Source organism: Uloborus diversus, chromosome 1 (genome assembly GCF_026930045.1).
Source record: "Uloborus diversus isolate 005 chromosome 1, Udiv.v.3.1, whole genome shotgun sequence".
NCBI classification, from domain to species: Eukaryota; Metazoa; Arthropoda; class Arachnida; order Araneae; family Uloboridae; genus Uloborus; species Uloborus diversus.
Window position 1 is genome coordinate 96686811 of NC_072731.1, and position 13792 is coordinate 96700602.

Sequence of the window (13792 nt, forward strand, 5' to 3'; positions counted from 1 at the left end):
TGTGCGTATGTGTGTATGTGCGTATGTATCTCGCATAACTCAAAAATGGTATGTCCTAGAAAGTTGAAATTTGGTACATAGACTCGTAGTGGGGTCTAGTTGTGCACCTCCCCTTTTGGTTGCTTTCGGATGTTCCTAAGGGGGTCTTTTGCACCTTTTTGGGGGGAAATCATTGTTAATATCAATGCAAACTTAAGTGGTGTTATAATTTGGTAAACACTTGGTGACGTATCGCCAAGCTTTTGGTCGCCAAGTTTTTTCGCCAACTTGGCGACGATTTTTTTTTTCTTCTAAGAGCGAACATCCGGATCTGATTAGCTATTTGGCCTATAAAACCCTCCTTAGGGCCCTCTAGTTTCTGGGGCCCTCGAAAATATTAGACTATGTAGAGATTTATACCAAAATATGACTTCGTTTTTTTTTACTTCCTTTTACAAAAAAGGAAGTATTGTATTCGCGACAAAATTTTTACTCAAAAATCGACCTTAATTTCCATTTTACTCACTCTTGAATGAATATTGAGATTTTAGTTAAAACGAGTTTTCTCGTGACGTCTGTATGTACGTTAGTATGTATGTGCGTATTTATGTCGCATAACTCAAGAAGGGTATGTCCTAGAAAGTTGAAATTTGGTACGGAGACTCCTAGTGGAGTCTAGTTGTGCACCTCCCTTTTTGGTAGCATTCGGGTGTTTCTAAAGGGATCTTTTGACCCTTTTGGGGGGGGGGGGAATCATTGCTAATTTCGGTGTAAACTCATGCGGTGTTATAATTTGGTGGACATTTGGCGATATATCGCCTGTCTTCTTCGCCAAAAAACTTGGCGATTTTTTTTTAAATTTTTCTATTTGGCCACTGTTGGTGAAAGAGAGGGTAAACTATTGAATCACATTAAAATTGCCAGTAATGGGGAAATGACATTAAATTGGAGTAAAAGGAAGTCATGTGATTCACACATCAGCTCGTTTTTTTTTGGTTGGAGGGGTCCCGCAAGTCACTATTTTGCCCCGGGACTCGGGTTGAGCTCTCGGCGGCCCTGTACATCATTACTAGATTTGAAGCAAGAAAATTAGAAGTAAATGTAAATCGCTTTGTTTTCCAGAACTACTACTCAACAAAATAAAATTCTTTTAAATTTTCAGCCTGCGTGTGTGTGTCATGTTACATAAAATACAAGAAATTTTTATTAAAAAGAATTAAGGAAGCAAAAGAATCCATAAAAATAGATTTATTTACAAAATTATATTATACAATGTGGATGAAGATGAAAAGTTTTGAGGAGGAAAAGATGTTTGAATAATGAAGACTCTCCTCTCTAAATCAGATTCTAAAAAATTATACACAATTCATATTTTTATGAATTTTTTTAATTACAGGTGTTTGATGTTTATTATTCTCCTTTCAATAGCCTAAAAATGTTGCAAATATTTTGAGCCACTTATAAATATTACTACATTGATGTGTAATAGAACAACAAATCACTTAAAATATTTAAAGGAAGAAAATCTGTTTTCCTAAATTGAAAGCAGCCCCTGAGTAATAAAAAGAAATTTTTGGAAGCACTTTCATATGGGGAAATATTTCTAATTATGTTTACAAAAATTGACATTTTTTTATAAGTACTGTTTTGCCATTGCTCTTAAAAACCATCCTTTTCGTAGACTTGCGGCTTCTCTTTGGATTTCTTCATTATTGTTAGAATTCAATTCCAGCTGACCAATCAGCTGAATCACATACTGACGGCAGTCCATTTCTCCCCTTTTTGTATGGTGATGGACAAGGAATTCCAAAAGTGTCACATCCCATATGCATGGGTAATAAGTATCACAACTATCATTACACACTCTTTCACCAAGCGCTTTGAAGGCCATTGTGTAATTGGGCTCTTCAAGGAACTGATGAAGAACAGCAGCCTGTAAAAGAACGGAGATATACAAATAAAATAATCCTCTTTATTAAAAGAAGGGAAAAAAAAGCATATTAATTCAGATTTTGCATTTTTTTATTAAGAAAAAGGACACAAAAGATTTTTGTGGAAGGATCATGAAAAAAAGAGCAAATATGCTACGAAATGTTTATTTAATTTTAATCTTGAAGAAAAAACACAAAAGAAAAAAGTTTCTATGGAAAGAACAGGACAAAAAAGATGACGAACTGTTTTAGAATGAAAGGTGTTGATAAAATCTAAACCATTTTTGAGTTCATGCAAACATGCTTTACATACACTCACTTTTTGAAAAAGAAATTTCAAAAATACCTAGGATGACCCATTATGCATAAAATTTTCCACTTAAAAAAAATCATTTTTGGGAAAGTCATTTACGATATTTTTGAAAGGTTACTATGAGATACAGTTATATGCTAGTTGAATCCAAGCAGAACACTTACTGTCTAGTACTTTTGGAATCTAAGAAAATGATGTAGCACAATATACAATGTGTGTACCGGTATCAAATAACAGTGGAAAACATTTAACACAAAGCTTAAGAGAACGAAATAATTTTTCATGTTAAAAGAATTTTGTGTTAAAAGATTTGTATTAATTTGCACAGTATATTCTCCGGACCGCTACATCACTTTGCGTTAACCAATTTTTCTAATTAAGCGTTTTCGTGTTAAACGTGTTTCACTGTATAAAACTATGTGTAAACATACTTCTTTCATTTTTCAAAACATAAACTTATTTGCATCATTTTTTGCAGTCAATTTAGCTCCTTTGAGCTTCAGAGCATAGGGAAAATCTTCGAAGGGGGTACATTTATTGGCTTTCCATCAGTACTAAAATTGAAAATATCAGACAATTTCTTCACAAAATAGGATTAATTTAGGATGTAACACTATTTGTATCTAATATCAGTATTTTTTGTCTGGATGAATAACCTCTATACTTTTTTGTACCCGACAAAATGTGAAATGTGTGAAAAATCTCAAGATGATCAGCTGAGCAAAATTAAAGAAGAAAAAAAAACTCTTGCATTCACGATATTAGTAAAAATATCAAAAGGTGAAGTATGTAAAATATTCATATAGAAATAGTTATGCCAAACAGGACGATAGCTTTTTTTAAAAATATCCAAAAATGACTGTTGCTATAAGCAAAAGCAAAATCTAATTTCTTCATGGATCTGGGGGGCACAGGACTTAAGAACAGATAAAAGTCAAAAGGTCAATACAGTTAATCAGTGTTTGAATGAGAAATTCTGAAGCACGAAGATAAAATATAGCAAGATTACATACAGTCGTCCCTTGCTACTTTGCGCTTCGACTTTCGCGGCTTCACTACATTGCGGTTTTTTCTAGTTTTTTTTTTCAAATATAGTAACTAGCCTTTTTTTATGCGCTTTAACTTTTTCTACAAAAGAATAACAAAGTATATGTCTTTTAAGTATGGTAAGCTTTTAAGTAAGGTCTGAGGGGCTAGTTGTACGTGGAGGTATAAAATCGCCGAAGAAAGTGTAGGGGATCGCTATCTCATTTTAACCGTTAAGCACTAACTGGAAAGTATAAATCACTGTATTCTAGGGGATAAATGCATCTGTAAATGGTGTTCAACAATGTACTAGCTTTTTAAGTTGTAAACATAAATGTAGAGGAAGAACGGGGGGCTCCTACGGTCACTAACAGGCAATTGATTCATCATCGAACAAGTTGAGGTTTTTCTATGGACTAGTAGTAATGTGTATAGTTTATTTCCCAATAATTAACAATGTGATATCTATTACGTCTAACATATCTAATTTTCTCATATTTTGTGCAATGTATTAAGTAATACAAATGTAATGGTGGCTAAGGGTACTGTTTTATGTCTAGGGAGCGCTAACTATGATTAAAAACTTATTTAAACTGCCGTAAGTAAGTTTTATGCACTCTAATTAGAAAAATTATACAGAATCCTACTTTGCGGAAATTCAGTTATCGCGGTAAAGTCTGGAACAAATTAACCGCGATAAACGAGGACTGACTGTATTTGCATCGATTCACGTTTTTTTTCTATGTTTCGCATTTTCTGATTTTCAATAATTTAATGGTGTCAGGCATGATTTTGGCAGCCTTGTTTTGTGTTCTTCTTCCCGCTATGTTGTTGTTTTGCCGTCTTTTCGCTCATTGGCTGTAGTTGTGGTCAACTTTCGGTGATGTCACTTTTTTGCTTTCCCATCGGCTGCGCTAACGACGCTGCGTATTGATAGGTTTGTTTCACGTGCCCGCAAGGGTTTTTGCCATGGCTAGTTGGAAATTTTGGTGGAAGTATATGGCTAGCGGAGAGATGTGTTGCTGAAGATCTGCGGTGGTCTTACTTGTGAGTGAAGTTGATGAAATGATGGAGTGGATAATGAATGCCACTCCATCTGCTTTCCGCGATCTAAAAAAAATAATGTAATAACGTAGAAGCCGTGAAGCCCTGTCAGTCTTCAAAAATGTATATTTCGTTTATAAATTTAATATCATCATGTTACTCAAGATATAACTAAAATTAAATGGCAGCGTCCACCTGATGTTTATTCTACAAAATGCAAGTTTCCCTCGTTTTTATTTTCCACACCAGATAATCTCCATCCCCTGCGCTCGTTTTCATTAGCTTGAGAATATTCTGCATCTAGATGGGCGATTCTAAAAGAGGGGATGCCTGAGAGGCATTCCGTTTCTGCACCAACTTTGCCATTTTTTGCTGACCAAACAATGCCGTCACATCCATCTCCATTATCACAGTGCCAGTTCCAGGAGTGTTGATGCCTGCCTCGTCACCATTGCCACTGTGAAAAATCTTTAGTCACCTTTTTTATCATTTTTTTCAAGTGTTCATCATTCTACCTCATAATGTTCAAGTTGGATTATCTTCAATAGACCGGACTTTCGAATTTAACCTTTTCTTTTCTGTCTTTTTTAAAACTTGTAATCCAATTTTTTGAATCTTATAGGTGCGTAACCATGAAAATCAGTGATACATCTCGTGGGAGCTCTCACGATCCCTGTGTAAAAAATGATGGTCAGGAATAAAGATCATCGTGTGACCCTGTGAATAAGTGTGAAGTGTGTATGTGTTTTTTTTTTTTTTTTTTTTTGAGTTAACAACACTGGGGTAAGTTCATTTTTTATTAATGTTTTTCCTCGCTGGCACCAAACATTGTGACGTCCTGGAGTTTTTGCGGTAACACTTTAATGTGATAGACCAAATTACTGTTTTCAATTTGTCTTTTGATTCTGTCCCTTTGTGAAGTTGGTGGTTCCTATTTTCCCCCACAACATTTTTTAGTACTTTTCTACCACAATAGGCCATGAAAGGAAAGAAAAGAATTTCTTACCTGAGTATGATTACATAGCTTTGTACAACAATGAATCATGTGTTTGAACTGTAAGTCATCAAAAATTGCTTTCGGCAATGGCAAACTGAAAAAGTCACTGCTAACCATAGCAGCTGATATGTAATACTTTAAAGCACATGCATAATGACCATGCACTGAAACTGTTGGAGCTTTTTTGCTATTTTGAAGACTGATAAGAGCTAAAATAAGGATAGAAGAGAGAAAAAAAAAAGGATCAATTTTCAGAAATATTTCTAAACAAACAACACTACAAAAATGTCAAAACATCCATTATAAAGCAACATTAAATTACAAAACCTGTGCAAAACTTTCAGTCAGCAAAAATATATAGGGCATTTATAAGTCTTTACTAAAACTGAAAACTAATTAAAAAAAAAAACTGATTTAAACATAATTCTTTTGCAGTTTTGATCCTTATCTTACAGTGTTTTCCCTTACAACGTTTATACACTTCTACGCAGGGGCGGCTCGTCACTATGGGCCGGGTGGGCTTGGCCCCCCCAGAAAAATTGTGCACCGAAAAATAAATTATTCATAAATAACGTTTTGTATCTCAGTTAAAAAAACAACAGAAAACAAAGAATTGGGGGCGTGAAACAGATTTTAAATCTCTAAAACATTTTTCATATCGCTAATAAAATATTAGAAGTTTTCCATCTGTTAGCGTTCGTGCTTGCAAGCTTGGGGCTTCGACTGGTTTGCCCCAGCCACACCTCCGCTCCTAACCAATCACGACGACTCTACCAGACAAACCAAAACCGCAAGACGCACCACCCCAATTAATCCTCCGTGGGCAAGAATTCTCTAGCCCATGGACGGGCAGCAGAAGGTGGGGGAAGGATTTTAAGTACGTCACTTGTACGAAAAAACAGCTCGGAGGGCAGAAAAAAGGGAGCCCACGTGAATGAAAAAAAGGTTTCTTTTCCTCCGTCCCTCTTTTGTCTTGAATCCGGAAAGGGATTTACAATTTTATGGATTTATCGCATCTAATGCAGATTTTTATTAATTTATTTTTCTGCTTGGAACTAATATGAGCTGAATTTCTGAATGGGCAGTTTATTTTCGAGTAGCACAGATCGGTTTTAAGTGAGGTACTAATTAAAAGCTCTGAATTTGTCCGAAAGTTTTACAAAAATCCTTCAATTCGGTGAGATCTATTCAATTTTCTGATTTGTTCTGATAATTGGCTAAAGTTAATAAGTACTAATCGTAAAATAGCCTCTATTAATTTATTTTCTATGTTAAAGTAGTCTATCGCGGAACAAACTTGACTTTTTTCTGTTAGACCCGGTACATCGCTTTCAGTCCTTAAAAGACATAGCGGCTACATTACCTCAAAAATGACTGAACTATTGAGTTTTGTTTATTTGAAAACTTCATATTGTTTCAGAAATCATGGGAATTTCAACGCACTAGCTTAATTATTTTTTAAAAATATTGGCTTTAAGTCACTCACGCTAGGTGTGCGTTTTCTCGATGAACTTCTTTTTGGGCAATCACAAATTGCTTATTGTTTTCACTTGACCGTTGGATTACATCCGTCGTTTGATTTTATTTTTCTATGCTTATAGGGTAGGTGTCCATGTGCTTCGGAATCAAATTATTTATAAAAGACCCTTCTCGAAATCACACAATCCTTTTTACATGAAAAAAGTAGCCAGCATACAACATCCAGCCCCTGACATTCATTTGAATTTTGACGTCTTGAACTCAAATTACGGTTGCGATAAAAGCTATTAGTAGAAACAAGAAACCGAACGAGCATTAGGGTCTTATCGCAATTTGCGATTGCGAAAAGCATAATTTAAATTCAAGCTCTCAAAGTTCAAACTTTTTTTTTTTTGTGCGTTTCCATGTTATTGAAATAGTTAAGGTTTTTTTTATATTGAAGATACAGCTTCAAAGTAATACGTTTTGCTGTCAGTACAATATACTATTTAGCAAAATTGTGCATTGGATAAGCACTTTATAAATTACTAAAATGTTGAGAGTTTTTTTTATCCTTGTAAACAAAATTTACTATGGAAGTTTTATGATTTTTTACATAATTAACGACAGAATATTTTTAATAGAATAAGCAAACGAATGCACAGCTTTTAAGAAATGATTATTATGATCATTTAGCAAAAGCGATTTCTGAAATATCTGCAAAAACAAAAAACAAAAAAAAAAAAAGCCTTATAATTTTTTATAAAATTGAAATATTCTTAAGTGTTTTGAATTTTTTAATGGCATTAAAAAAATTATTGATTAATCAGTAAGCGCGTGCAAAGATTTCAAAAAATTACACATTTTATTTAAATGCAAAAAAAAAAAAAAAAAAGAATTGAACTATGAATGTGATGTGGCCCCTAGGTATTGTAATGTGGTTTCACACAATAAAAATTCAAGGATTTTTATAATCAAGAAGAATAAATTGTCAATTAAGGAAACTGTTTCTAGATAAAATATTGTTGCCGATTTCGTAATTTGGTTTAAGGGAGCATAGCTAAATCGAAATTAATACTACTGCGCGATCAACTTGATTGTTATTGGTATAAAGACAGTAATAGTAATTTGATTAATGCTGTGTGTTGTTTATTACTAGTTACATGGGTTGGTTGTCTTTAAATTTAGGTTGTTTACCTTGAAATTGAAAAAAAAAATATTAATCAAGTGAATTATTTAGTAAAACACCAATTTCAAACTTTGACGCTTGAAGAGAAGCTCGAAATGAAGAAACTGCACAAGGATCATATTTTGTTGCTCAGCATTACTTCATTGTTACTCAACATTAGCTCTCTTCATTTTATCTGTATAAATATTATTGTGAAAGCTTTACAGAGCAGGCCCACCCGCCAAATTAAGGCACGAGCCGCCACTGCTTCTACGTGTGCACTTACCTTGGGGGGGGGGGGGGGGGGGGGGGGGGGTGGCATGACAGTCCAAACAGGAAATAAACAGTCATATTAGAATTAGCAATATGTGTTAAAATCAAAGGTTTTCACTTGTTGACATTCAAAATCCCCTCATGGCGGACATGCAAGTTTTACTTTCATCAATGTCATTTTCAGTTTTCGATGTTGTTAGCGCCACCTACATGACTTTAGCTAATATTGTACCAATGGGGGAAAAACTTGATGAAGGATCACACTAAAAAAAATTATGCCCAAACAAAATGAAAAAAAGGCTAATTCCAACATTTCCTTATTGTTAGCATTGAATTCAAAACGCGTTTCATTAAATATCTCAAAAACTATATTCTGCAGATACTGCCATTCACTTGCATACGGCAGAATAATCTCTCTATGCTCATAAATCATTTAACACATATATAATAGTAAAACTAGAAAGCAGCAAAAACAAAACAAAAAATAAAAAATAATAATTAAATGAATAAAATAAAATTTAAAAAAGGCTAAACTATATTGATAATTCTCATTGTTTGTTTTGCTCACACTAAGTTTGTACCCAATTTCAGAAATAAAAATAAAAGAGTTTTGAAGGTAAAAAATAGAGATTTTGAAGGACTACTTATACTACATAGAAATTGCAGTTTAATAATCAATGTTTTTAACATGAGGATTTAATATAATGCATTTACGTTTTAAAAGATTTGAAATAATAGATGAAGTGACATTTCACAGCTGGGAGTGGTGTGTGTACATGAAAAAAGTAAATTATTTAAATCTAGTTTTCAGATTCAGCGAACACTAAAGATCAAGATTGACCGAGTGGGAGATGTATGTACGATTAAGACTTGCATGGTTGTGTTGCATAAACCATTGTGTTGAGATTGTGTTGCACTATAAATTGAAAATTAACTGTTAGTAAAACAGGCTTTCATCTGATTAAATAATTCTTTGGAGTTGCTGAAATGATGTTATGTGAACTACATAAACAGATCAAAGAATTTCAGACACTAATATATTATGTTTTAAAATTGATAAAGTAATGCTAGTTTGTCTTTTCTCAAAATTTTTTTTGAAATGCTCGTGTCTTGATAATGACTGTCATAGAGGAAGATTATCTAGTCTTAAACTCTTAAGAGGAGTTAGCACCAAAATGCAGAAGTTTGAGGGGCCCTTCAAAAAATTTCCTAAATGAAGGTGTATTGGAGGAGTTCTGAAGAAGCGTACCAATCCTGTTGTATGAAGAAAAGAATCATTTTTACTTACCATACATAACATCACCTTTAGTTCGCAACCATGCAGTATGAGTTGGATGGATTGATAAAGCATGATGTAGAGTGCTCTGAAATACTTCCCCAACAGCTGTCATATTAAAACCATCTGAGCTATAAAAACATTAATAATAATTAGAAAAAGGATAAACAGTAAAAAAGAAACAAAATATAATGCATTCATTCTGTGCGAGATAACAATCTGAAATAATTCACAAACCGAAGAATATTGCATAAAGGAACCATAAATTATAAAAAATTGCTTAAATGCATAGCAATATGAAATGCTTTAATTTAGAGCTAAGTACTTTGAAATTGCAAACTTCACATCAATAAAATAAGAATTAAGTACTGATATTAACATTTCTTAGCCTATAATTTTTTCTTTTCTATTTTCCTATGTTATCTGTAAAAAATTTAGAAATTTTAAAATTTTGTGTGCTACAGCCTGCAAGATTCATCTAAAATAAGGTGTGGCTCTCATTTAAAACATGGTTGAGTACCACTGTTCTATGACATTCAAAAGAATGTTTTTTTTCTGCATGAGATAAAGTTAGTTCCGATTTTCTCAATCAGTTAGAACAGGAAATATAAGGGTTTCGAATTTAGTGAAAATCTGAGGTTAAACTCAATTCAAGCAAGGAGGTAAAGAGTTACTGGAGACTAAAAATGTTACTGGAGACAACTACAGAAACTCTGTAGAAATACCCAATCATTGAACGACAATCCTATGATTTGACGGCTTTTGCTTAGACAACCCTACGCCATCCAATTTGTAACATTTTTATATATAACATGTAAGGAAACTCAATGAGGGAAGGAGAACCTAAGTCCAATCTTAGAATACTAGCAAATGATTTAGATCTCTGCAAACCAAATTAGACTGCAAAGCAATCTCGGGGTTTGATGAATGTTAGCGAGCAGGTGACAGAGCACTCTAGTATTAATAAAAAAGCTGATCACTGTAAAAAGTAGGATCATATTATAAAATTAAGACACTTCATGTTAAATTTAAAAAAAAACTACTTGGTGAGAAAAAATGACCAATTTATGGTGTTTAAAAATTAATCTTACTTGGTAATTATAGTTGGCCAAATACCTTGATACTCCAAAAATATTTCACCAATCGAGTCATCCTTGATTTAAAAAAGTAAAATGTGCTATTAAAACAGAAAACCACCAAGAACATTACATTTATGGTAACTAAGAAAGAAGTTCAAGAAATAAAACTTACTTTTAGTATGTTGTAAAATTTAGCTAAACATGAAATGATTATTCCCAAAACAAGAGTGTCCTAAAACAGAAAATGGAAACAGAAATTGTATAAAAATGGGACTGAATTGACGAATTGAGCATTAAGTGTGTTTTCAGCTACCTTAAAAATAGTACACCATTTGAAAGTATTACAGTTGAACTTTGTCAATGCCAAATTCAAAACCATGATATTTATTTCATGTTAAAAAGGTTTCATCTTATCTGATAAATGATTAGGTGATTGTTAACTCACAGGACCAAAAGAGTACTTCATGTCAAGAGATATTTCATGTTAACAAGGATTGACTGTACAAGATTTTTTTCCTTCAAATTTTATGCTAGAAAACTTGTGTTCAAGTGCTACACTATGTTAAATATATTTGAGCAATAATTACAAAATATCACTGCATCACTTTGAGTAATATGTTGCGACCGAGTGAAAATAAATCATTGAGATATTTATTTATAAATGAGTGGTTACTTTTAAAGGAAATAACATCATTTTAAGAGAGTTGAAATTCCATTAAGATGAAAAGAAAACTGTAAAAAAGTATTTAATCCTAGCATAATTATGATGTCTGTGTGCCAGTCAATATAGTGAAATTATGCTGACACATTTATAAAATGATCCATGAGTAAAAAGGGCCTGATCCAGTGGGACATTCAACGAGTTGATTTATGCGATTACATAAGTAAACATATCCTCATATATATATATATATATATATATATATATATATATATATATATAATAGCAAATTCACTGATCGAGTAATGCTCCTGACGTCACCAATAATAAAACGCAAGTCATGGTATGAAAATTTGATAATATTTTTTGGTAATGTTTGACATGCCAGGAAATGCTTTATTTTGAAAAGGCTGAACTGGATCTAGTAACTTGATTGCTTTACTCGTAAGACTAATTTTAGGAGAATGGAGAGACAAAAAAGGGGTCAGCCATTGATGCTATCTACTGGAGTTTAGGGTCAATCTACTGGAGTTAGGGTTAAAATTTCAACCATCAAAATGCCCCAAACAGGTAATTGCTTCGTTTAATTGTAGAAGTAACTTTCACCAGTCATACCTTGACGAGCGATTTTCTAGTAGTAACATAAAATGAACACTTACCTTTAATTTTTTGATAAATTGCTGCAATTGTGACCTACAGAAAATAAAGCTAAAGTAACTAATCACAATAAATACAATGTAATTTTAAAAAAAAAGAGAAGAGATTTTATACAAACCTTGTCATAATTGCTTGAGATGTTTCTCGAGAAGAATCTTTCACTATGCCGGTACCAGAACGTTTATGTTGTACAGATGTAGAAGTTTGAAATATCGGTAGAACTAAACAAATAAAAATATGTCTTCAAGCAAACATTTAAATTTATTCCAGTTTTATTTACACAAGGAATGAACAGAAAATATATTGCTGAATAATTAAGTTAAGTTTAGTCAATATATTACTTGTATCCCAAAGTTCTCGAGGACCATTTTTCCCTCCTTTATTCAGCATTTCCTTGCATGCAGAGGCAACGACTTTTGAAAACTGACAACAAAGAAAAAAAATTATAGTAAACAACATAGAACTACTTCGCAAATAAAAGATCACACAAATAAATAATAAAAAAACAAAAACATTCCAAACATTACAACAACTACTTGAAACAACGGAGAGATTCTTGTTTTAAATTTTCTAACCTGAATGTATGAATCAATTTTAGCTTCCAGTTCAAGCAATTTTTCCCATTCTCTAAAATTTAATAACACAGCAGCACATAACTCCATCAGGTTAGGGTCAGGAGGCACTTCTGTAAAGAAAGGAATAGAAAATTGACAGGCCTGAAATCAGGAATATAGAACGCAGAAAAGTGAAAAACATTTCATTAATTTGTCAAAATTTCTTATACTGATTAGTATAAAAATAAACTAAGAAACTGAACAAACTACATTATACTTACAGTTAAATTACCAGTTCGAGCCATGATATGAGGTTATAAGACAGCAAAATGTGTGAGTAGCATTGTCGTGACCAATTGGAATTTAAATTCCTAAATTTGCGCAAGTGATATACTCATTTTTAAACTGCTGCTTTCTAAACAGGATCAATTTCCCGATAAAAAAAAAGTTTCCTTATTTTTTACTAAGCTTCATCTCTACATCGTATTGCTATCGTACATAAAAAAAGGTTGCAAAACAATCATATTTCACTCCTGGAATAGCTTAGGAATAAAACAAGTTTTAATCCAATCAAAAATCCATAGAGCTACAGAAATTTTACACAGAAACAGTTCAGCAATAAAACAATATGAATCGAAATAAAAATCCAGTATTGATGTCACTTTGATAGCTGAGGAACTAAAAACATGTGAATCCCAGGGAAAGGTTTTCCAAGGCATTAATGGATATAAAACAATGCCTAGTCAAGTATCAAATGTCACACTAGGGATTTTTCATACAAAACATTTTTACTATGTTTTGCTTTTCTTCTTTTAATTGCTGTTACAATACAAATCTCTTTTAGAAAAGATGAGAAGAGTGATTTGTTCCATGTTTTGTAAAATTATCCTATAAATCAGAGGATCTTAAAATCTTGGCCACCACGGACCCCCACTTGAAAATGAACCAATTTTGTGAACCAATTCTCCCTTCCCTGGCGGGAGGGGGGGGGGGGGGTGGCACTGTATGTATGCAGATCATGGTTATTAGGGATGACTTAAGAGGAATTGTCACACTCTTACTATAAATGTCATGCCAGTAAAAACTGTTACACAAATGACATAACATTCAAAGGATTGTTAGAGCACAGTGGTGTTCCCAGAGTAGACACCCCTGTAAAATACACCAAACTCATATATCTTGTTAAATGTACAGTAAGTATAAAAACATAATAATAAATAGCATTTGCTTTCAAATACAAGCTGAGAATTACAAGTCTGTACCAAATCAATATATACATACATAAGAAGTAAATACAGTTATAATTCAATAGTAAGAAATATAGATGGAAAAAGTATAGTGCCTAGAAATAGTGTGCCGACTGGCGCTTTTTTTCC

General features: G+C 32.9%; 1 protein-coding gene across 2 annotated transcripts; it reads right to left on the reverse strand.

Moving 5' to 3' along the window:
- Nucleotides 1-1232: 1232 nt before the first annotated feature.
- LOC129229643 (integrator complex subunit 8-like) lies at nucleotides 1233-12568 on the reverse strand. Of its 2 annotated transcripts, none has more exons than XM_054864998.1 (9): nucleotides 12438-12568; nucleotides 12204-12285; nucleotides 11981-12083; nucleotides 11865-11898; nucleotides 10717-10776; nucleotides 10557-10618; nucleotides 9478-9596; nucleotides 5300-5499; nucleotides 1233-1912 (listed from the first exon to the last, which is right to left on the reverse strand). In XM_054864998.1, the coding sequence occupies exons 1-9, from the start codon at nucleotides 12522-12524 to the stop codon at nucleotides 1613-1615; spliced, it is 1047 nt and encodes a 348-aa protein (XP_054720973.1). In that variant the 5' UTR covers nucleotides 12525-12568; the 3' UTR covers nucleotides 1233-1612. The 2 variants fall into 2 exon arrangements, with proteins under 2 accessions (XP_054720973.1, XP_054720311.1); XM_054864336.1 differs by having other exon boundaries at nucleotides 11865-11913.
- Nucleotides 12569-13792: the final 1224 nt, after the last annotated feature.